Source organism: Paroedura picta, chromosome 6 (genome assembly GCF_049243985.1).
Source record: "Paroedura picta isolate Pp20150507F chromosome 6, Ppicta_v3.0, whole genome shotgun sequence".
Lineage (NCBI taxonomy): Eukaryota > Metazoa > Chordata > Lepidosauria > Squamata > Gekkonidae > Paroedura > Paroedura picta.
In genome coordinates, this window is record NC_135374.1 from 75,805,449 (window position 1) to 75,828,297 (window position 22,849).

The following is a 22,849-nucleotide window of genomic DNA, read 5'->3' on the forward strand; positions in this document are numbered from 1 at the left end:
TTTTATATATTTTAATGTAACCTGACACAAGCTGGCTAGTCTGGAAGTGGTAGGTAATAAATTTTAAAATGAATGAATGAGGGACAAATTGTACCCACTATTGTTTTTTATTGGAGGTTGGGTAGATGGAATTCTGTTTGTTGAAAATAAAGGAACCTTGTTCAGAATTGTTAGAATTCTAGCATGTTATTTACCACTCCTTGCTACATCTTAGGTTGAAAACATGTATTTTAAAAAAAACACCAACCAACCACATCTGAACTGTGGAAACATGTTGTGGGAAGACACAATTAGCTTGTACTGTACTTGAGGTTTTAAAAAGATCCCGGTGGCTGCTTCATGTAGTTAATTCTTTGTATTTGCTTCCACTGCAGTGAGTACAGCAAACTCAAGTGCTCATTATATTGTTATAATTGGATTTCTAACCCATTATGTCTGTTCCTGGAAATGCCCAACATTTAATTGAATGTAATGTTCCTGAAGATACCTGAGCATGAATGCCTAATGCTACTGTTAATATATACTATTACAAGTGTAATCACTCTGAACACTTTAAGTAGGATACATAGCTTTTCCAATGGATATAATTAAAGAGTTTTAGAAATAATGAATTGCAGTTGTCATTTAGAACCCTAAAGTAAACACCTAAGCAATTAAGAATTTGGAAGTTGCCTGGTTTGTGGGTCAGATGTAAGAACTACTAGTAGTCAGTCCAAATACTACAGATTCCCAAGATGAAGCAGGATGGCATGAACTTTTAGTTCTCAGCCATTGTTCAGTCTGTCCATGTTTCCATGTATATACAGTGATATTAACTGCTGTTACAACAGTTTCTGACAATGAATTCTGTAGTAACTATGGGAAAGGGAAGACTTTGTGTTATAAGGGAATATAATTTGCATTTTACATAAATATCTTTCTTAATATCTAAGTACAATGTTTAGATTTTTTGTACCTTCTTTTCATATTGTACCTCTCCCAGTTCCTCCAAATTGAGTACATGGCTTGTATATCATGCTCCTAAACATGTTTACTTAGAAGTAATTCCTTTTGTCTTCTATGGTGCTTTTTACTTCTAGTTACAGTATTTGGTGGCGTATAAGACTACTTTTTCCCCATGAAAAACATGCCTCCAAGTTGGGGGGTCGTCTAATACGCCGGGTGCACTTCAGTTGGGATAGACATAGCTGCCCATAGTGGCCCATAGTACTGTAATGTAATGTAACAAACTCTATATTTTGAGTGGAAATGTTGGGGGGTCGTCTTATACGCCGGCAAATACGGTAAATGTGCTTAGGTTTACAGCCTTAGTTTTGTAATCATTTCATGCGTGTGCCTAAACTTAATCATTAATTTTATTAATTTCATCCATTTAACAGATTTACATTAATACATTTTTTGCAGAAATGTTCTTATACTATAAAATTGTATCCTCTATCTTTTTAGATTCCAAGAATATTAAAAAAGAAAAACATGGGAAGAGTAATCAGTCAAGCAATCAGTTGGTAAATAATGGTATGTATTATAAATGCAAAATTAAGACATTGTCATTTAAAACTATCAAATGCTTGCTATATATGAGTGGCAGCCTAACAAAATGTGTTTGCAATCCTGTAAATCATTAGTATTACATATATGACTTCTGCATAGTCTTGGGGCTTAGGCTTGTATACAGTTATGGTGTTCTCTGTGTCTTTCATTTAAGGGAATGTATACTTTTAGGCAAGAGTCCCCAACCTTTTTGAGCCTGTGGGCTCTTTGGAATTTTGACACAGGGTACTAGGCATGACCACAAAATGGCTATCACAGGAAGTGGAGACAACAACAAACTGGGTGTCACAGGAGACAGAGCCAACCATAAGAGGTTAGGGAGTTGGATAACTCTTCAGCAATTCAGGCAGAAGGTCTGTTTATCAGGATGCCTTTTTAAGTGAACATTGTTCTAAAATATTTTCCTGCATACATACAGCTTCAGTCATGCAGTGAATATCTATGTCTTGGTTGCAGCTGTTGCCAAAGCAACATTTTAAAAGATCCGTACAGCCAGTCAGATCACCAGTAGCTAGTCAGAAGGCCTGCTAGACAAAAGCAGGGTCCAACTCACTTTTTAAAATTTTATTGCACTGTTTTCTAATGAAAAGTGTAAAGACAGTATGACTGACATGCATGTACATATGTGTACCTAAAACAAAAGTGGACTCTGAATGAATGTTGTCTAGCTGTCAGCAATTTGGTACTAGCTTATTCTCATTAGATATAAATTTCCAACCATAGGATTTACCTTTGAATTTCAGCATGGCAGCTGTGTGTGTGGGCAGGGGGGAAGGAAGGTGAGAAGAGATTTTGCATGAAGTAGGGAAGAGCAGAAAGTGGAAAAGGTCCTAATGAATGGTGTGGTGTTAAGTTAACAAGGTTGAACACTAGGTCCATGTGGAAGAGTTTGAAGGCATTTGAATAATTTTAAATTATGCAAAAAATATTTCCATGAAATAAACATATAAAGTACTGTATTCCAATCAGATAACAGTAGTATTATATTTGTCAAGAATGGAGAGAGATCTTACAATAGGGAAAAACACAAGTATAAAGATAACTAGGAAGGGCATATTTTGAATACGTGTTGCTTGCACATAGCTTGAATTGGATTTACCAACTGAAGCAAGGAGCCTTTCTAAATATCTCTTAAGATTAATTGTGACTTTCCCACCTGTGTCCTTCCTACTGTGGACATGCTCCTTAGATCAATTGATAAGGTGGTTTGTTACTGAGCTTTGCAAGGAAATGCTATTCTCAGTTGTTGCCTTCAATGAAATGGAATAGAAGCTCATTCAAGACAGGTGATTGGGGTATTTCTGGGGTAGTTCAAATAAACTAATTACATAAGTTCCTTTGGCGGAGTTTTCCTTCTACACCTCTGCGTTCCCAGACTGCTCTTCCCCTTATTAGCACCTGTTCAGTCCAGGCAGTTACAAGAGCAGCACCATTTTCATTTGGTGCCTTTAACTCTTCTAGAAGCACATTTCACTTAGCAACTCTAATGCAATTTATTGGTTTATATAGGATAAGGAAACATTTTCCTCAGAACAATATTTAACCATTTTGGTGTACTAAGGACATCTTGATTATTTCAAGACTTTTAGACTACTGTTCAAATCTTCAGCTATTGCACCGTGAAACTATGTTATGCTGTCAAGTGTTCTTTTAAGAACATGAGAATAAGGCTTAAATCTAGATGTAAAACATACTAAAACTTATTCCATTTTCTGAAACTAATATTAATGTAGTCTTGCTTGTTTTGAAGTGTGACACCCCTTCTCCATTCATATAGAGTCTCTGCTCCCCTCAAAAGCTCTCCCTCTGTGGTTTAGGGTATATGCAGGTAAGGAGGTCACAAATAATAATAATCTTCATTTTTATAACCTGCCCTTTTTACATTCATAGCGGGTAACAACAGTTAAAGCAATCAGTAAAAGTATCAAATCAAATTTAATTATAATAAAACCATTTTACTTCTATAAAGGTAAAGGTAAAGGTATCCCCTGTGCAAGCACCGAGTCATGTCTGACCCCTAGGGTGACGCCCTCTAGCGTTTTCATGGCAGACTCAATACGGGGTGGTTTGCCAGTGCCTTCCCCAGTCATTACCGTTTACCCCCCAGCAAGCTGGGTACTCATTTTACCGACCTCGGAAGGATGGAAGTCTGAGTCAACCTTGAGCCAGCTGCTGGGATCGAACTCCCAGCCTTATGGGCAAAGCTTTCAGACGGCTGCCTTACCACTCTGCGCCACAAGAGGCTCTTTTTTTTACTTCTATAGCCCCCAACTAATTCAGGTTTTGATGTGGGGCGGGGTTTGATCTTTAGGACATTCCACTCCTAATTCATGACAGTGAGGCCAGTGTATCTTGTAGGTCTGTCGGAGCTCCAGCCATAGGTCTGGTGGGACAACTATCTTGCAGGTCCTGCAGAACTGGTTAAAGTCCTGCAGGGCCCTGATCTCTCTCGGCAGAATGTTCCACCGGCTGAAAAGGCCCTGGCACTGGTTGAGGCTAATTTTACCTCCTTTGGGCTGGAGATCCTGAGCAGGTTTTGGTTCAGTGATCTTAATTACTTTGGGGGGGGGGAGGCATAGTGAAAAAGGTGGCTATGTAGATACACGGGTCCTAGATTGTATAGGGCTTTGAAGGTTAATACCAAAACTCTCTCTGTGTGTGTATATAAATTGAGAAACTTAACTTGTGTGTCTGATTCTTGTTCTGAGACACACAGCTCATAGGGATGCACAAAAACAGGAAGTTATCCTTTATTTATGGCATTATGAAGATAACATTGAAGAAAGTATGGTAGGAGTTACAACATTTTTCATCCATTTAACTTTTGAACTGTAATACTATTCCTGCAATACGGATCCTTTATTTAATAGTCAGTTTATATTTTCAGGTCACTCTAAGCAGTTCTTTTCCACAGTTTCACTTGGAAATATTCTTTTCCCTCTCAACTCTATAGCTGCCAGTTTCCAAGTGCCATTCTTAACTGCTGTTTTCCAGTTCTCTCTCCGCATTCCATTAATTTTCTTTGGTCTCTGTTGGGGAGAGGTGGAACCTGTTCATCACAGGAAGCATGATGTCTTAGGCTTTTAATATTCTGTGAAGTTATTTGCTCCCATGCCAAGCCTTGTTCAACATGTTCCTTTTGTCTGCACCTTTTGCTGTCTTATCCTTCAAAAGCCAGGTGTCACTCCTTATGGTTGCATTCAACTTCCTACGAGTGTTTCCCTATCAGCTTGCCAGTCTTGGTCCTGCAAGGACTGTACTCCATGAACTAATGCTGATTGTTGCTAAGTAGCCAAGCAGGTGCTCTGCTGTTACTCCTGAGCCGCCAAGAGCTCTCTTTTTCTATGTTCTACTGGCTCAGAAGATGCTGACAGGGAAAGCTGGCCTCTGTGGAATCCATTTCTTCTGGAAAATTGATCAGCCTGGCCATGACCGGGAAGCATTCTTGTTGCCTATTGGGTCTGTTGCTGGATCCATCTGCTCAAGTGGAGATTCCATCGGTGTGGGGCCCGATTCTTCAGATTCCTCTACAGAGGTGGCTGCTGGGTGGCCCATGCACGGGTAAAAACTGCTGAGGAGGGAGTCTTGATATGGAAGAGATAAATGGTGGGTAGGGTAAGGGTCCCTTCCAGAAATTGCCAGAGTTTTATTATACACATTTGTTCGTAATATACTCTGTGCTATTTATGGCTTAAATGTTTTTTGTTGTACAAAGTATGACTGAATTATTATTCAGAATTCTTAGCTGAAGCTCCAGAAGTGGGTTACAGCAGTGGTCCCCAACCTTTTTATCACCGGGGCCCACTCAACGCCGGGGCCCATTCACCGGGGCCCACTCAACGCCTTTTACTGAGGCCCGGTGAGGGGGATAGTTTACTCCTCTACTCTCAATATCTGCCCTAACGCTCTCTGATCACTATGGTAATGTTTAAACATCCCTTCAAAATAAGATACACGCCACAACAATGAACATAAGGAACATTTTATTTTCATGGAAATTTTCACTCATGACAATGACAAATCAGTGGGAACCCTGAGCTTGTTTCTCTGCAACGAGATAGTCCCATCTGGGAGTGATGGGAGACAATGACACCCGAAGTGTGTTGTAAAGGGCCGGGGGGATGAAGTAAAGGGCCGGGGGGGGGGGGGAGAAGGCGTCCTTCAGGGCCCACCTCCAATTAGTTGAAGGACCACATGTGGTCCGCGGCCCACAGGTTGGGGATCGCTAGGTTACAGTAAATTAAGAACAGCTATTCAAAATAGAACCAATCATAATCCAAAAAGATTTAAGCTGTTTTGCAATTATTTATGATAGATAGCAATCAAATCATTATCTCTTAAGTAACATCAGCATCAGAGCCCTGGAGCTTAACACAATTGTCATAAAATTTGAGTGAACAGGAAGGTTTTTGCTTAGTATGTAGGGATTAGAGAGGCTATGGGTCTAGTGGGCACTGTGTGTGGGGCAGGGTGGGGTTGAAAATTGAGTAATCAGCTGCAGAAAATGTCTCTTTTCTGGTGACTACCCACTACAGCTTTGAGAGTCAGAGGCCCTATGTCAAAATCTTAAATGTCAGGTAGTCTCATCTGGGAGAAGGCAGTGCAATCCTAAATCCTTCTATATTTGTTAACTTCAGTAGGATTAGGAGGATGTAACCTTGTTTAAGATGGTATTGTAAATCACTAATTCTGCTAACATTGATAGCTGGAAATGGGTATTGACAAATTAATGATCCGATGGCTGGTGTCTTTAGCAATCTTGCTGTCATGTTTTGCATTGTTTAGAGCTTCCAAATAGACATCATCTTTTCATTCAGTGCCAGCCGGCTCGTGGCAGTTTACATTAAAATCCTGATACAATTTACAATTTATGGCGGCAACAATCAGGATTCTAATCTCCCCTGCGGACCCTCAAGATTTCTGCTCATGGTTGTCATGTCCCACTAGATGACTCCAGGCGATGTTAGCTGGGGGGGTGGGGTACAGATCACAAAGAGAGGGAGGGACCCGATTTTACTGGCTGTTGATTTGTTTGGACTGACAGCGTTTTTACAGAAATCCAGTTCATACCTGTTCAGCAGGCATTCAAGTCATTCATGGTCACACTCAGTGAGCCAAACCTCCCAACCTGGAATAGTGATCTATGTTTGCAGAATTCAGTATGAATCTTATTACTGAATAATCCCTTGTCGCAAGTGTCTAGAAGAGGCACTAGGTGGCAGCATTGTACTTTAGTGGTGTAAATTTTATGTTGAGATTACATTTGATGAATGCAAAAAAAAATCCTGACAAGTGTGCTGGTTCACATGAAGGCTAGAAGAATGCAGCCATTGCGAGTATAAACAGGGATCTTCAACACATTTCCTACTCAATAGGCATAGTCCAAAGTTATGCCTATTGACTGAGCAATGCATAAAATACCTTGTTTGTGCTATCAATTTGTATATACTCTACTTGCTTAGTAACTCTACTCAGTTTGAGATAATTGTGAGCCTTTTTATTCTTTGTCTTTTACTACTTGTTTGACCTCTATAAGGGAAAGGGGCAGGGGAAGAAAGGGATGTGGGAGAGTGGCAACATACAGTATGTTTGCATGTGTGATAGAAGAGGAAGGCAAAGGGAGTCTTCTTCTGCCCCATCCCTTTGTGCATATTATTAATACTGTTACATGTCTGCCTGTATATGCATGCTATAACAGGTTCAGGTTAGAATTAGAGCAGAATTAGAACAGGTTCAGATCCATGTCTGTACCTTTTCCCCTCCTTCAAAAATGGCTGCATGGCCTCCGTAAGAATTATTTTCAGCATTGCCTACAGGAGGAGCTACTCTATGAGTTTTACAAATGTGAACAAAGGTGAACTGTTTACCTTAAACATGATTTCAAAAATTGGCATATTTTACATGCGAATAAAAACTTTTTAAAAAGCTTACCTATGAATGTGATGAAGGAGATTGTACCTCTCCATGGGTTGGATGGGTAGGTGGAAGTGGAACATCTTCACTGAGTCAGTAAATGATTAAGCATATTCAGCAATGCAAGAAGTGGGTAGATTCAGCATACTTAGAGTGAATGAACTGTTGTAAGTTGCAGTACAGGCAAAATTAAATATGAATAGAGAAAAGCAGGATATAAAAAACAACTCTTCTTTAAAAATTCAACATTGTTGTTGTTAGGTGCGAAGTCGTGTCCGACCCATCGCGACCCCATGGACAATGATCCTCCAGGCCTTCCTGGCCTTTACCATTCCCCGGAGTCCATTTAAGTTTGCACCTACTGCTTCAGTGACTCCATCCAGCCACCTCATTCTCTGTCATCCCCTTCTTCTTTTGCCCTCGATCGCTCCCAGCATTAGGCTTTTCTCCAGGGAGTCCTTCCTTCTCATGAGGTGGCCAAAGTATTTGAGTTTCATCTTCAGGATCTGGCCTTCTAAGGAGCAGTCGGGGCTGATCTCCTCTAAGACTGACCGGTTTGTTCGCCTTGCAGTCCAAGGGACTCGCAAGAGTCTTCTCCAGCACCAGAGTTCAAAAGCCTCAATTCTTTGACGCTCGGCCTTCCTTATGGTCCAACTTTCACAGCCATACATTGCAACTGGGAATACCATCTACAGTGATCTTGGAGCCCAGGAAAATAAAATCTGTCACTATCTCCATTTCTTCCCCATCTATTTGCCAGGAATTGAGAGGGCCGGGTGCCATGATCTTCGTTTTCTTGATGTTGAGTTTCAAGCCAACTTTTGCACTCTCCTCCTTCACCCACATCAACAGGTTCTTTAGTTCATCTTCATTTCTGCCATTAGGGTGGTATCATCTGCATATCTGAGGTTGTTGATATTTCTCCCTGCAATCTTGATCCTAATTTGTGACTCCTGTAATCCCACCTTTCTCATGATATGCTCCGCATACAAGTTAAATAGGCAAGGCGACAGTATACAGCCTTGCCAAACTCCTTTCTCAATTTTGAACCAATCAGTGATTCCATGTTCAGTTCTCACTGTTGCTTCTTGACCTGCATATAAGTTTCTCAAGAGACAAGATGCTCTGGTATTCCCATCTCTTTAAGAACTTGCCACAATTTGTTGTGCTCCACACAATCAAAGGCTTTAGCATAGTCAATGAAGCAGAAGTAGATGTTCTTCTGGAACTCCCTAGCTTTCTCCATGATCCAGCATATGTTGGCAATTTGATCTCTAGTTCCTCTGCCTCTTTGAAATCCTGCCTGTACTTCTGGAAGTTCTCGGTCCACATATTGCTGGAGCCTAGCTTGTAAAATTTTGAGCATAACTTTGCTAGCATGAGAAATGAGTGCAATGGTGCGGTAGTTTGAACATTCTTTGGCATTACCCTTCTTTGGGATTGGAATGTAAACTGACCTTTTCCAATCTTGTGGTCATTGTTGAGTTTTCTAAATTTGCTGACATATTGAGTGTAGCACTTTTACTGCATCGTCCTTTAAGATTTTGAATAGTTCAACTGGAATGCTGTCACCACCACTAGCTTTATTGTTGCTCAGACTTCCTAAGGCCCATTTGACTTCACATTCCGGGATATCTGGCTCCAGGTCAGTAACTACCCCATTGTGGTTATCAGGGATGTTAAGCTCGCTCTTGTATAGTTCTTCTGTATAATTTTGCCACCTTTTAAAAATCTCTTCTGCTTCTGTGAGGTCCCTACCATTTTGGTCCCTTATCATACCCATCTTTGCATGAAATGTTCTCCTCATATCTCCAATTTTCTTGAAAAGATCTCTGGTCCTCCCCATTCTATTATTTTCTTCTATTTGTTTGCACTGTTCATTTAAGAAGGCATTCTTATCTCTTCTAGCTTTTCTCTGGAACTCTGCATTCAACATTGTAAAAGGTTTTAAATAGTGACCCTTTTCTTGAGTCCCCTCTCCCCATACAAACAAATGGTTATATTTTTTCTGTTAACTCTCCTAAGGCTTGGTGCATAAATTACTTTATTCTTTTGGAACTGTTCTTGTGAAAGAATATAGGATCCAAGTAGTCTGCTGCTTTGTTGAGTAGTGGTGCCTTGGAGACTCAGTCCAGTATAAATTTGGATAAATGATGCTGAGTTAGATCCCAATGGGATGCTTTCCTCTGGCATAAGGTGTCTGCTGACCCATGGGGCTCTTGTGTCAATGAGAGGATCCTCGCACCTGAGGAAAGAGCTACTGGTTTACAGGCTCAATCCTAAGAGAATCTATTTGTTTAAAAACTGTTCATGTGGAATTCAAAGCATTGTTATCTGTATTTTGCTTGACATTAAGAATAGATTTTTTTGTTTACTCTGAAATAATTTTACTCCATACGTATGTCAAATATACAGAATTGTAAAAGTATCTGAAGAATTTTTAAATATATTCAAAAGAAGATATGTTTAAAATTGTTTTTTCCCTATTTTTAAAAAGACTACTTTAGCTGGGATGACTACTTGAAAGAGTCTGGATCCATAGCTGCTCCCTCCCATTGCTTCAGACAGGTAGAACATTTGATATAGTAATACTTTATAATGTTAAACAAATGTACATTAGCATTCCAGTGTTGCTTTTTTTGTGCTTGCATTTAGTATAGGCTTGTGTTACAGTTCAGATAGCTATGTTTCATTGTGTTAAAATGAAATTAATAAATACCTTCAGAGACGTTTGATACAATCAGTTTAAGGTGCATTCCACCATGAATTATGTAACCCTTCTCTGCATTGATCTGAAATGCACTTGAGACACTTGGATTTTTATTCCATTCAGGGTCCAATCCCTTGCCACTTCTGGGATTAGATTTGCAGATTCTTCATCAGAGTTAGAAAACTTTGAAAGAACATGCATTGAGAGGAAATGTCTACTCCTCTCCCCCCTGCCCAGCGTCTGCAAAGATTCCAGGGACTAAGGGGAAACAATTCCTGATCCAGGCACTGAAATGGTTTTAAGGGGTGAGAATACGCACTTCTAGATTTGGAGAAATGATCCAGGCTCTTACAGAACAAGATGGAAGTGGGTTCTTATTCAAGCACCAAAATTTATAGTTCTAGAGGCCTGATACTAGATCAGAACCATCAAGAAGTACCTCTCATTTCTGAAAGCTTGTAAGTATGCCCATCTTGGGTACTTACACAGCTATTTATTAAGTGCCAGGATTGATTTCTGACTCAAAATCTGGCCAGGCTGGTTGTCATGAGTCTCTTGCAATATGATTTGATCAGATGAACAGTCCTGTTTCAATTGCAAAATCGAATCTAATAAGCTTTCACAGCCCTCTCTAGTTAAAATCTATGTGACAATTGTCACTGATTTTAACTAGATATGATTGTGAACGCTTATTGTCACGTTATTACAGTATATTTACAAAAGAATATATTTATGTAAGGTCCTTTTGTTGGATTTGGATTTGGCAGGTTCTTTTTCAGATTCCTGCTTGGCCATTGAGTTCAGTAGATTGATCTGAATATATTGGTCTTTTAGCCAATCTAACTTAGTATTACATAACTGAATATTGCATTTTGTGTAGGGCTGGGAATGTTTTGAGTGCCTGAATTTTTATATCCATATACATTTTGGCTTACCTTGGTATTAAAGCAATGTTCTACCAACTCTAAAAAAACATTGCTGATTCATTCTCTCCTGCCCCCCTCGCAGAGAATATATTTCAATATCTCACTTTTTCCTTCCTGTAGTCTAGGATTCCACCTACTAATGATTTCAAAGTGGGTATGAAACTGGAAGCTCATGATCCTCGCAACATTACCTCAGTATGTATAGCCACAGTTATTGGAATTACGGGTGCCAGATTAAGGTTACGACTGGATGGAAGTGACAATAAAAATGACTTTTGGAGGCTTGTTGATTCATCTGATATACAGCCAGTTGGAACCTGTGAGAAGAATGGAGGGATGCTTCAACCTCCACTAGGTATGGGATTTTTAAAAATTCTCACACACATAAAATCTCAGTTTTCTCTGAGGCCAATATTGTTTGAAGCAGTGGCCTCAGAACAACAGCAATGGCCAGAAAAGATGCTAGCCTCTTAAGAAAACAAAGAAAAACTAAGCTTCATACATTTTGTGTTCTTGAGACTTGCAAAGGAGAAGTATGAGAGTTCCTTAATTGGATTGTCTGATTTCTAATTCGATCTGTAGGAATGTCCCTGTTTGAATAAGGACTAGTGTGAGAATAACCCTTTCTGCCTCCCTGTTTCCCTCATAGAAATTGCACTCTGACCCAAAAACTATTAGCCTTGAAATGTGGCCTGTCCTTTTTTGTAACTGGGCTGGCAGCTGCCTGAGAGTGTATGGGAAAGGAATTATATCCAGGAAACACTGTGTGCAGGGTGAAGGGGGTTAATCCATCCTGATTCAAGTTCTCTATTTTAAAAGTGAAATTAAAGATACTGGACACCTGGTCAGATCTTTATTATTATAGCTTCTAATTTCCTGTGTGTGGTGTCTACATGTGTATGTTATACATTCACTTCATATGTCCCCACGTGCCAGCTACTCCCACACTAAATATAGCCAGCTTGGCATCAACTAGCTCCTGTGCCATTCACATTATAGCTCCAATTGTATGGAAGGGCTGTCTGTGGAGGGCTCTCTGTGGGTGGGGTACTGACTCTAGAGCATCTCTACACCAGCTACTGTTCCAAGGTGGGATCCACCTGCCAACCATAAGCACACAGGTTGCATGTCAGTAAGCAGTGCTCAGAAGAGTCATAGATATCATGTCAAAATGCCACATGTGGCTCTCAAACCACTGATTATTTATTTATTTATTTACTTACTTCCTGACCTCACTACTGTAGAGGTATTTAGGTGATGTGGCAAGGTTACTGTATTTTCTAGGGCTTTTAGAAAATAAAAGTATGGCTGATCAAACTAGCTGTCCATTTAGGCCAACATTCAGTATCACATAGAGGCTAACAGTTGTCCTGGAGAGGCAACAGTAGGGCATAGAGGCCAAATACTACTTCCCCATGTGGTGCTTCCTGAGACTGGTATTCAGAGGTTTACTGCCTCTGAATGTAGAGATTCTCTTTAGTCACCATGTCTAGTAGCAGCTATTGATGAACTAAGAGCCATTAATCTGTCTAATCTCCTTTTAAAGCCTTCAGTGTTAGTGACCAGCAGTACATCTTCTTACAGTGAATTCCACAATTTAATCACGTTAAGATTGTCTTTTGTTTGTCCTGAAACTGTGCCATTCCCATCGACTAGATTGGTTTCTTCTGAGTTCTAGTATCTTAGAAGAAGAAAACATTCCTTCTATCCGCTTTCTCTACCCCATGGATAATTTTATAAATCTTGGTCATTCCCCCCTCCCCTATGTTTACCCTAATCATGCATTTAGGGAAGTTCTGGATGGACTTCTCTATAGTTGGGGTGTTCTCTATGACCCAGGCCTACTGCTGGTAAGTAGATGGAAACTGTGGCCAGGAGTGCCTTTTACCAGCTTTTACTGGTTTGCCAACTGTGGCCTTTCCTGGGCAAAAAAGATCTGGCTACTGGGGTGCATTCCCTGCTTACATCTATATTAGATTTCTACAATGTACTATGTGTAGGACTGCCCTTGAGAAGTGTTCAGATAGTTCAGTTGGTGCAGAATGCTTCAGCTAGGGTGTTGACTGTATTAGGTTGTAATAACCATATAACTTTAGTTTTGGCCCACTGACTCCTAATTTGTTTCTGGGCACAATTTAAGGTGCTGGTGATCTTTAAACCCCTAATATCGTTTGGGCCCAACATACTTGAAGGGCCATCTACTCTTTTGTGAACTTATCCAGTCACTATAGCCATCTTTGAAGTCTTTGCTTTGGATAAACTCACCTTCTGAGATTATGCGGATAGCAACCTGGAGAGGGCTGCCTTGGACATGGTACCAAGTCTCTGGAACTCTCTGTACAGAAACATTTGTCTGTCTCCTTCTCTTACTGTCTTCTGCCAACGGATGAAACATTTTTGTTTGGTTTGGCATTCATTCTGTAATCCCTGATTCCTGCCCAAGGTTTTAATTATTTCAAATGTTTTGTTATTTTTATCTCTTTGCATGTTTTTAGTTCTGATTTTAATGATGCATTTTTGTTTGGCTTAGTTTGATGGTTTTAAAATGTGATTCTACTATGTATATTTTAATTTATAAGCTGCATTGATGGCCCATGTGTGGGCAGAAATGCAAGACATAAATGCTGCAAATTTTTGGGAGGCAGGTGTTATGTGAGATATTATTGTGTCTTGAATTTTTTAATTTGTATTTGCAAGCCATCATGAGTTATGGGAAAGATTGGATATAAATATTTAAATATTGTTTGAATGAGAGCACTTCCCAAACTGGATTCTGATTTCATGCTGGAATAGCTGAGCATGCAAAAGGAATCTTTTCACCGTCATTTCTAATGCATGTTCTGAAAAGAGCTGATAACTTAGAATTTAATACCTGCATAGACTAACATGTCCAAATCTGGATTCAGGCAACAGAGCATTGTTCTGGGACTCTGTGACAAAGTGACAGATTGCCTAACTAGATTTGATAGAAAAAGTGACATCTGGATATTTTAGAGAAACAAAAATCTGAGCAGACTAAAATGGACTTAATCATAATAATATTAGCCAGACATATAGCACTGAATAATAGGTAGAATGACAACAATAAATGCAGTTATTCCCAATAACTCACACAAAAGTTATTCCTTTTATTTTATTGGTTAACAGTTTCCTGAGCTTGCTAGTGGGCTATAATGCCGGCAGGTTGGTTTTATTTATTTATTCATTCATTCATGTATTTATAATATCTGGTAGCCTCCATTTTCCTTAATAGAACTCAAGGTGGCTTACAATATAAATAAAAGAATGATTAAAACTCTAAATGCTATTAAAACAATATAAAACACACAAAAAATATAAAATACAACAAATATTAAAAAGGAAGAATCTTAATTAAAAAACTATGACTTATCAATAAATAAAAACCAAACCAGACAAATTCAGTCCTAAATAAAACTCAATTTGACTTCCTCCTTAGGATCGTCAGTGAGGAAGCCAATTTTCCCTTCCTGGGGAATCTATACCATAAATAAAGCCAGACAGGGATGGTGGGAAGAGTTGGGACTCATCATTTATCTTATTGGCCATCTGTCCAATGAACAGCCAATCAGGTAGCCTGTCCACCCCTGATTGGCTGTCTGTCCAACTAACGGCCAATCAGATAAGCTGTCCCTGGTCGCATCCCCCTCCACTGCCAGACCGTTCCACTCAACTGCCTGCAAGAGGTAAGGCAACCAGTGAACATGAGCTGGAAGGAGGGGGAGGGCCTGGAACTGCAGCTGGGACTGGGGCCTTGGAGGGAAGGACGGCAAGCCCTGTCCTTACTGGCACATGGGGGTTGGGGAAGGCTGCGACCCCTGCCAGCGCTTCCCCTACCTGAAAAAGGCCTCCCGTAGCCTTTTTGGGGCCTGTCGGGAGGGGGAGGGAGGAGGTGAGTTCCCCCCCAGCACTCCCCCTACCCTGAGAAGGCCCTCCATGGCCTCTCCAGGCCTTGGCGGGCCTGCCTGGGCCAGTAGTAAGGAAGTCCCTGCCAGCACTCCTCCCCCCCTCACCCTAAGAAGGTGTGGCTTCTCCAGGCTCCACAAGCCTGTCCAGGGTGGGGGAAGAGAAGGCTAGTACCCACTGTATTTTAAATCACAATGTGCTATTTTGCTAGTTCCATAATTCTGGGACTGCCACTGAAAGGGCCCTCGTGTGCCCACCAGATGATCTTTTTGAATTAGCCAGGAGATCTTAATTTCCAGGGAGAATACGTTCCCACAGATATCTTAGTTCCAAGGCAGGGCTATAAAGGAGAAAGCCAGTACCTTGAATTGGCCTCTGGAATGGATTGGTAGCTATTTTAATTGCTCTGGTATTGAAGTCATATGCCCCCAGTTGTAATTGAAGTCATATGCTCCCAGACTGCTGGTTGTCATATATAACTAGCAGTCTAGTTGCAGATTTCTACACTGACTGAAATTTCCAAACACTCTTCAAGGATAGCCTGAAGTAATTGGAATATTCCAGTTTAGATGAAACTAAGTCATGGATTGCTATGATTAGATCAGACTGCACCAGGAATGGGTGCAGTTTAAGTAGCATGGGAGATAATTTCTATGTCTGTGGCACTCCACAGACCACATCCAGTACAGAAATCCATGACACTATCTTCTGATACTGACACCCTCCCTCAGAAAGGACTTGAACAACTATTAAACAGTTGCCTTTTAGTACCAGTGCTGAGATGTGGCTCAGTAGGATACTAGAGTTGATAGCATTGAACATTTCTGTGAGATCTAGTAGTGTCACATTCCTCTGCCTAGGCAGTCTCTTTTCCCAATTCCAACCTGAAGCTATATTGAAATGGGCCCAAAACATCACTCTCTTCCAAAAGCTCCTGAATCTGAGAAGCACCAGCACCTTGCCCAAAAATGAAAGTCTGGAGACTGTCTGGAAATTCTGTTAAGCAGCACAACTCCCATTCTCAAGGAAGCATTTGCCACTCCCCTTAGCTACTCTACCAGTCCCCCCTGGTAGCTTTTATCAGCCTGGAAGAACAAGGGTTGAGAACACTAGTGATAGGTCTCACCTGCCCGAGGATATTGTTTGTGTTTTTGGGATCCACAAGTTAAAAAGTATCCATATAAATCAGATAAGCAGATGTCAAGGTACAACATTTGGACATATATAAATGTTGGCATCTAATCCAGAGTGAATCTAGGTGATTTTGTCTGAAAAGTTATTGACAAATTGATCACAGCAGGCCTTTGTGTAGTCAGAGTCCTAATCCTGAGAACTTTGATGTAAAAATTCCAGAACCACATGAAACCATTCAACTGGATGATTTCATGCATATGCAATGATGACAGAGAAGTGTTGTCTTTCCACCATCATCATCACCTTAGGTGAGATTCTGAAATGGTTTGTAGTGTTCTATCAGTCTTGCTCAGAATTTTCTGCCATTGGTGCTCTAGCTCTTGTCCCTCATGTTTCATAGCTATCAGCTCCGCTTCTTGGCTCTGGAGGAAGAGTCGCTTAAGGGGTGATTGTCTACACAGCCCAGGTCATGTCCCTTTTGCTGAGAGTGGTCAGAGCCTACAAAGAAGTGTCAGTAACCAAGTGCCAACAGGAATCCACCAGGAGCCTGGGGCAGATCATCTTAATGGGTTCAGCATCACTGTGGAGGAAAGAATCAGTAAGTCTGAACTCTGCCTCCACTCCTGTGCGTTCTTCTGCCACTCACATCCTTTTTGCTACAAGTGGCCCTAAACCACATTTCATGATTTCCATGTATATGGCAGAAATGAGCTGTTTGTGCATCTAAGATGGTATAGATCTTAGTCCAACGAAATGGAGGGTTCCTGTCACTTAAATACAGCCCTAAAGAATGCCAAAAGGATCTTTTCACATTGGGTGAATAAGAAAAAATCCCAAAGGCAAATGAGATTCAAAGTGCAAAACTATACATGTTGGTGCATAAAATCCTAACCATTTATACAGTGAAGAGAAAGTGATTTTTGGATTGTGGTGGGTAGTTTCTGCACCCTTTAAATGTAGCATTATGCCAGTCAAATACAAGCTGAATATTCCAGCCCTTCACATGACGTTGCCCACAACCAACGTCTGGCACACTGACTGCTTGCTACATCCTCCATTTTAAAGTGCTTCTCTGGGAATCCTAAAAAGTGGATTCACCATCCTAAAAAGCACTAGCTACCAGAGAGCAACCAGCAGGCAACCAGCAGAAGGAAGGTATGGAGGCTCAAATGCGCTAAAGTCATCTGCAGCATCCCATCCTTGCTCCCGCCTCCCTTTTCCTTGTCCCCGGGGACGAGAATTACTTTTTTTTAATGGTGAACTTCCTAGAGTAACGAGTAGGCAAACACGCGTGTAGGCAATGCCAGAAATAAAATAATATTTCATTCAACAAAACGTCTCTCTCGAAAGATGACTATCCAATGGATATAATGGAGGGATGGGGGCACCCTATTCAGGAGTCCTTGGGTGTGGACCTCTTGGACCAATCATTTTTAAATTTGGAGGGGAGTCGGAGAAGAGCCTCCCAGAGCTACCCTGAAAGTTTTGAGGCTGTACCTCAAACCCCTACCCTACCCTACCCACCCCCAGCCCCGGGAAAGGTGGGAGCGTCGACATTCCCATTATAGTCTATGGCCATAGGGTTATACAGCTGCAGTGACTTGGGCCTTATTAAGAAAGTATTTTAAAATGAAACTATCAGTGCCAGAATAGATCTGTAAATTTGTTGCAATGCTGCATTTGAAATACTATGCAAAACTCCTTATTTACCCATCTTAAAAAGGATATTGTATAAATGGAAATGACATAAAACAGACAGCCAAAGTTCCTCTATGAGGAAAGGCTAAAGTATTGTGGATTTTTTAGTTTACAAAAAAGGTGACATGATAGAGATTTGTAAAATTATGAATAGTGTGGATATGGAGGAAGCATTACAAAGGGAAGATTTTCATCTGTTTCATGATACTAGAACTTTAACCAAATGAAGCAGCCTACCAGTATATTCAATGTTAACATGAGTCCTTCCCACACATTGTGTTATTCATTGCTACAAGTGTGGTTATAGCTACAGATGTGCATTTGAATCTACCCAAGCCAAAAAGGTACCAGAAAAATGTCTTATGGGTAAAAAAAATTGTGAGAAAATCCTGGATATATTGGAATGACTGGTAGATCTAAAAACAATGGAGATGCAGGAACAGGTTATTTGACAGCCCAAGGATCAGCTTTGCAAGGGAAATCATATTATTCCTCCTAATTTGGTGTGGAGCTAGCTTCTTGTACAGCCTGGTTTAACCATTCCCAGAATTTCCTAGTAGTGGCACAGCACATCTTGGGACCAGCTTCTCCTGCACTGTGCTTTAAACTTTTTTTAAACTGGTATATTTTCTCAGGCTATTGGACCTGAAAGTATTTAGTGTATCTGAAAAATAGCGTACTGGTATTGGGATCTAGTCTTTACATATATTGAAATGTAGCTACATTCCATATTTTAAGAACTTATTTTACTTGGGACATGACAGTGCTCCTTTAAATATATTTTAAAGTTAAAAAGTGGGTAATTCTTGTTTCCGTAGATCAAGTTCCAATAGTTACTGAAGACTCATGTTAAGGCTCAAAGTATCAAAAATGAATACTTGCAGTATGCCAAAATTGGCAAAATACCATAATTGCTAACTGTACATTTATAGGACATTTCCAAAGTTTTAGTAATTTCTTATTTCTTACATACAAGTACAAATACCCTTTATTTCTTACATACAAGTATGTTCAGTAATATTTTTAATGTGAATTCACCTAGTAGTGATGAGGTTATGCAGCAAATTTCAGTGTGATAATTTTGTGGGCTGGCACATTTCTGAAAAGTGAAAATATCTCCACTTTTTGCCTTCCTTCCCCCAGTCAGCATGGTTACAAATTACTATAATGTTCAAAACATAGTTGTTTTAAAGTTTAGGATATGTTTAGGAACTCCAAGAAAAACCATCTCTACAGTCTTCCGCATTATCTTTAAAACCATTTTAAGCATTTTATTTAAAAAATATATAGACATGAATCTGCTTTATAATGAACAGACAGTGTTTTGTTCTTTGTTTTGACTGTTTCTGCAGTTGTCTTTTTTCTCAAGGTTTCCTTGGTCTCTCTAAGTTCACATCGAATTTGAGCCTCGCTTTCTGCATGTGTTGTCTCTGAATGGCAATAGTGAGGATTGATTTTGCATCATGCCTTTCACATTTACTTCAGAGCCGTGGACAGCTGGTCCGGCCTTCCATGATTTTCTTGGAAGGGTGGGAGGCAGTCCCATCTTGCCTCCCATTTTTTTAAAGCTGAGTATGCATATTAACGCAATTGCATACTAACACAATATAAAAGGAACATAACCCCCTTTTCACCAAAGCCTGCATTAGCAGGCTCAAAAACCCAATGAGACATTAAAAAATCTTACCCCCTTCCTTCCTTCCTTCCTTCCCCTTCCCATAGAAAAGGTGCCCAAACTCTCCCCTCTTCCATTTGCCATGCAGCTCACCTTCCACTTCCAAACCCTTCTCAGGAGCAATGCCAAATAACTGAGGCCTTGGAAAAAATGATGCCTGCTTGCACCTTTCTTTTAAGTGTGCCCTTTCAATCAAGCATTCTGGGGCCTCAATTGCCTCTCCCCTTCTCCCCATATAGTGTCTGTAATTTTTTTTAAGCCATAGTTATTGGGTCACAATGATCTCATGTTACACATCACTACTTATTACCCCCTCCCAAGACTCTTTTGAGCTTCCACTTTAGGTTACCGCAAATTCCCTCCCATGGGACTGGGGGAAAACCAGTTTTAGTAGCATTCCCAAAACACGCAGCAAACAGGGAGTGCATTCGGTGCTGCACCTGAACCCCAAGATTTTTGGGTGAAATGCTGGTTATTCCATGGAATATTAAAAGGGCCATTGCACCATTTTTTCCCAGTGGGAAAAGGATTTTTGAGAATCTTAGCAGTCAAAAGCTTCATTTTATAAGCTGGGGCAGATCAAAAAAACCTCAAAATTTTTGATGCCTAGATTCCATCTGTTACTTGACAAGTGCCAAAAGGGGCAGATGAGTGAAGGATAGTAAATAAACCCATCTACACTTGTTGGTCCATTGTAAAGCTATTTCATATCGTTATAGGACAGTCCAGGAAATCTTAGCCCACTTCTTGATCTCAAAATGTCTGAGTTTATGTTGAATGCAAAATACCCAGAATTTGGTGGAAAGAGTTAATTTGTCTGGACTCTTTTGGAGGTAGCATTTGCACAAAACCTTCTACTTTATGGTTGGTTCTTTAAAAATAACACACACCTTTCCTATCCATTGAACCTCTAAAATAAAAGCAAGCAAGAAGATGGACTTTTTTGCAAACTTTGTATTAGGTAGAAACTCTACTTTGTTTTTAAAGTTCTGTGTTTAGTTAGTTAGTTAGAAAGCTCATATGCTATTTCTCCAGAGACTTGCCCAAGACTCACTAGGCAACTACCTGCAGGACTGCTCCCAGTATGTCTCCTAAAGAGAGTTACACTCTCTCAGTATAAACTTCTTGGAGATCCCTGGCCCCAGAGAAATCCAACTGGACTCAACCAGAGCAGGAACTTCTTGCCCCTGGCTTCTGACTGGTGGAATGAGATGCTAGTAGGGACTGGGGCCTTGACGGAGCTAATGGAGTTCCACAGAGTCTGTGAAAAGGCATGCTTTTACCAGGCCTGTGGTTGAGGCTAGGACTAATGAAAACTGTGGGCCTCCCTACCTGATTCCCCCTCTTTTCCATGCCCTTCCCATTTTCCTCCCAACTACAGCATCCTTTGTCTGTGGAATTCTATAATACCTGTAGACAAGACAATCAGAAAGGCATGGGAGCTGTGGAAGCTGTAATTGGAATGTTAAGAATTTTAAATAATATCTAAAGGTGATTTCAATGTATTATATGTTGGATAAGGCGCTCCAAGTCTGCTTGCATGGAAGGGTGGCCTAGTAATCAAAATATAAATAAATTTTAAATCTCACAATAATACCATAAAACTAAAATAGCCCCATTAAAGTTATCACTATTAAAACCAGAAATAGATTAAGCAAAGAGGCCATAATGGCAGCATAAACTACTATTCCTAAAGTGGCCTGTTTCTAGTCCCCGGGCTATTGCAAACAATAACTAAATGGATGGAACTACTCAGTTAAAAGCAAGGATAGCGAAAAAATGCTTTTGCCTGGTCCTAGTAGAGTGGGTACCAGGTAACCTTCAATAGGGAGAGTACTTGTGCTGTTTTTAATAAATTTTTTAGAGGGCCATTCCGCAATCGTTCAAAATTGCACAATGGTTGCAAATTGAAATTGCTACTGATTTGCTGTTATGCACAACGTCGTTGACAATCTGCAACACTCCTGAAACCGATCCGCAAAAAGCGCTTTGTTGTAGTGCTTTCAGGGAAATCCCAAAAAGTGGATTCACCGTCCGGAAGGCACTACACTCTTGCAACCAATCTGCAACACTAGCAGGAAAGTTCTGTGCGTTACCATTGTTGCGGTTTCTGCAAAGTCCCTCCCCCTGGCTCTCTCCTCTGATCTTCCGGCGAAGCGATCGCCATTTTTTTTTCTCGGAGCGAGCAGAGATCAACGCACCGGCGAGCCTTCGTTTACCCAGCGAGGCTTCCCCGGCTGCAGTCCCTCCCCAGAGCTGTTTAAAGTCACCAAGCACCAAGCAACACACAGCCCCGTTTGCTGGTTTATTTTCCCTTTATTTTTCACTCTATTTTCGGCCAAAAATCGTGCCCGTGCGTGGGGGGGGGATTTTCTTTCCACTCGGGGGGAACGTGGCAACGATGAAACGGCAGCTCAAACACCACCTGCTAGCTAGATGGGTCTCTCTGTTGCAACGAATCAACGCAGATTCGTTGCAACGTGTGTGGGGTTTTTTTTTTAAAAAACCTTCCTTAAAGGGAAAGGGGCTTTTCGGGAGCATGATAACGGCCGCCCATTGGCTGCTCGTTTGATTGACGGCCAGGGGTAGGACAAAGCTCGGCAATATCGCTTCCTGGCTAGCGATTTTTGCCGAGACTGGAAACCTGTGGGAAACTATAGAAACTGGATTCCACTACAAAGGCAGGTATGCATAACGACGAATTCCACTATTTAAAATGGCGTTTTTTCGTTCCACAACCAATTTGTTACATAGATCCTGGTGTGGAATGGCCCAGAGTATTTATGATTCTGACATTTTAAACCTGATGGTTTTTCTTGTTTTAATGTATAGTTGCTTTTATAGAGGGTCAGGGTATAAACACCGTACATTTAAAAAGAAACAACATATTCAGTTAGCAGTGACATCTGTACTTGTGTTTGTAGCTTTGTAGATATGTAACTGAATGCAACACTTCTCTATCTGATAGTGAACTTCAGAGCCGCACAAGCTTATGCCATAAGTAATATGTTAGTTGTTAAGATGCCATAAGAGTGTGGTGTAGTGGTTAGGAGCGTTGGGTTCTAATCTGGAGAACTTGATTTGATTATTCCACATGACATGAACTGGGTGACCTAGGGGTGCAGGACTCACAGAGGACTTCCATTTTAACTCATGTGCCAGAAGATGTGTTCTTCTATTTGTTTCTGATGAGCTAGATTCTAGGGAGCTGATGCTGAGCACATTTTGAAACACTTATTCACCAGCTTATAGCTTGTTCATTGATGGAGTGGGAGCTAATTTTGTATATAATTGTCTTCTGCTAGCTTTATATAAGAG

General features: G+C 40.6%; 1 protein-coding gene across 10 annotated transcripts in view; it reads left to right on the forward strand.

Annotated features, from left to right (window-relative positions):
* Positions 1–22,849, forward strand: part of SCML2 (Scm polycomb group protein like 2) — a 70,892-nt gene that overhangs the window by 15,953 nt on the left and 32,090 nt on the right. For 4 of the 10 annotated variants that reach the window (XM_077343130.1, XM_077343129.1, XM_077343133.1 and 1 more), the window contains 4 exons: positions 1,447–1,515; positions 9,962–10,032; positions 11,221–11,455; positions 16,559–16,756. In XM_077343130.1, coding sequence (XP_077199245.1) covers positions 1,447–1,515; positions 9,962–10,032; positions 11,221–11,455; positions 16,559–16,756 — 573 coding nt within the window. The remainder of the gene's footprint in view (positions 1–1,446; positions 1,516–9,961; positions 10,033–11,220; positions 11,456–16,558; positions 16,757–22,849) is intronic. The other 6 variants (XM_077343132.1, XM_077343135.1, XM_077343136.1 and 3 more) reach the window with 4 other exon arrangements.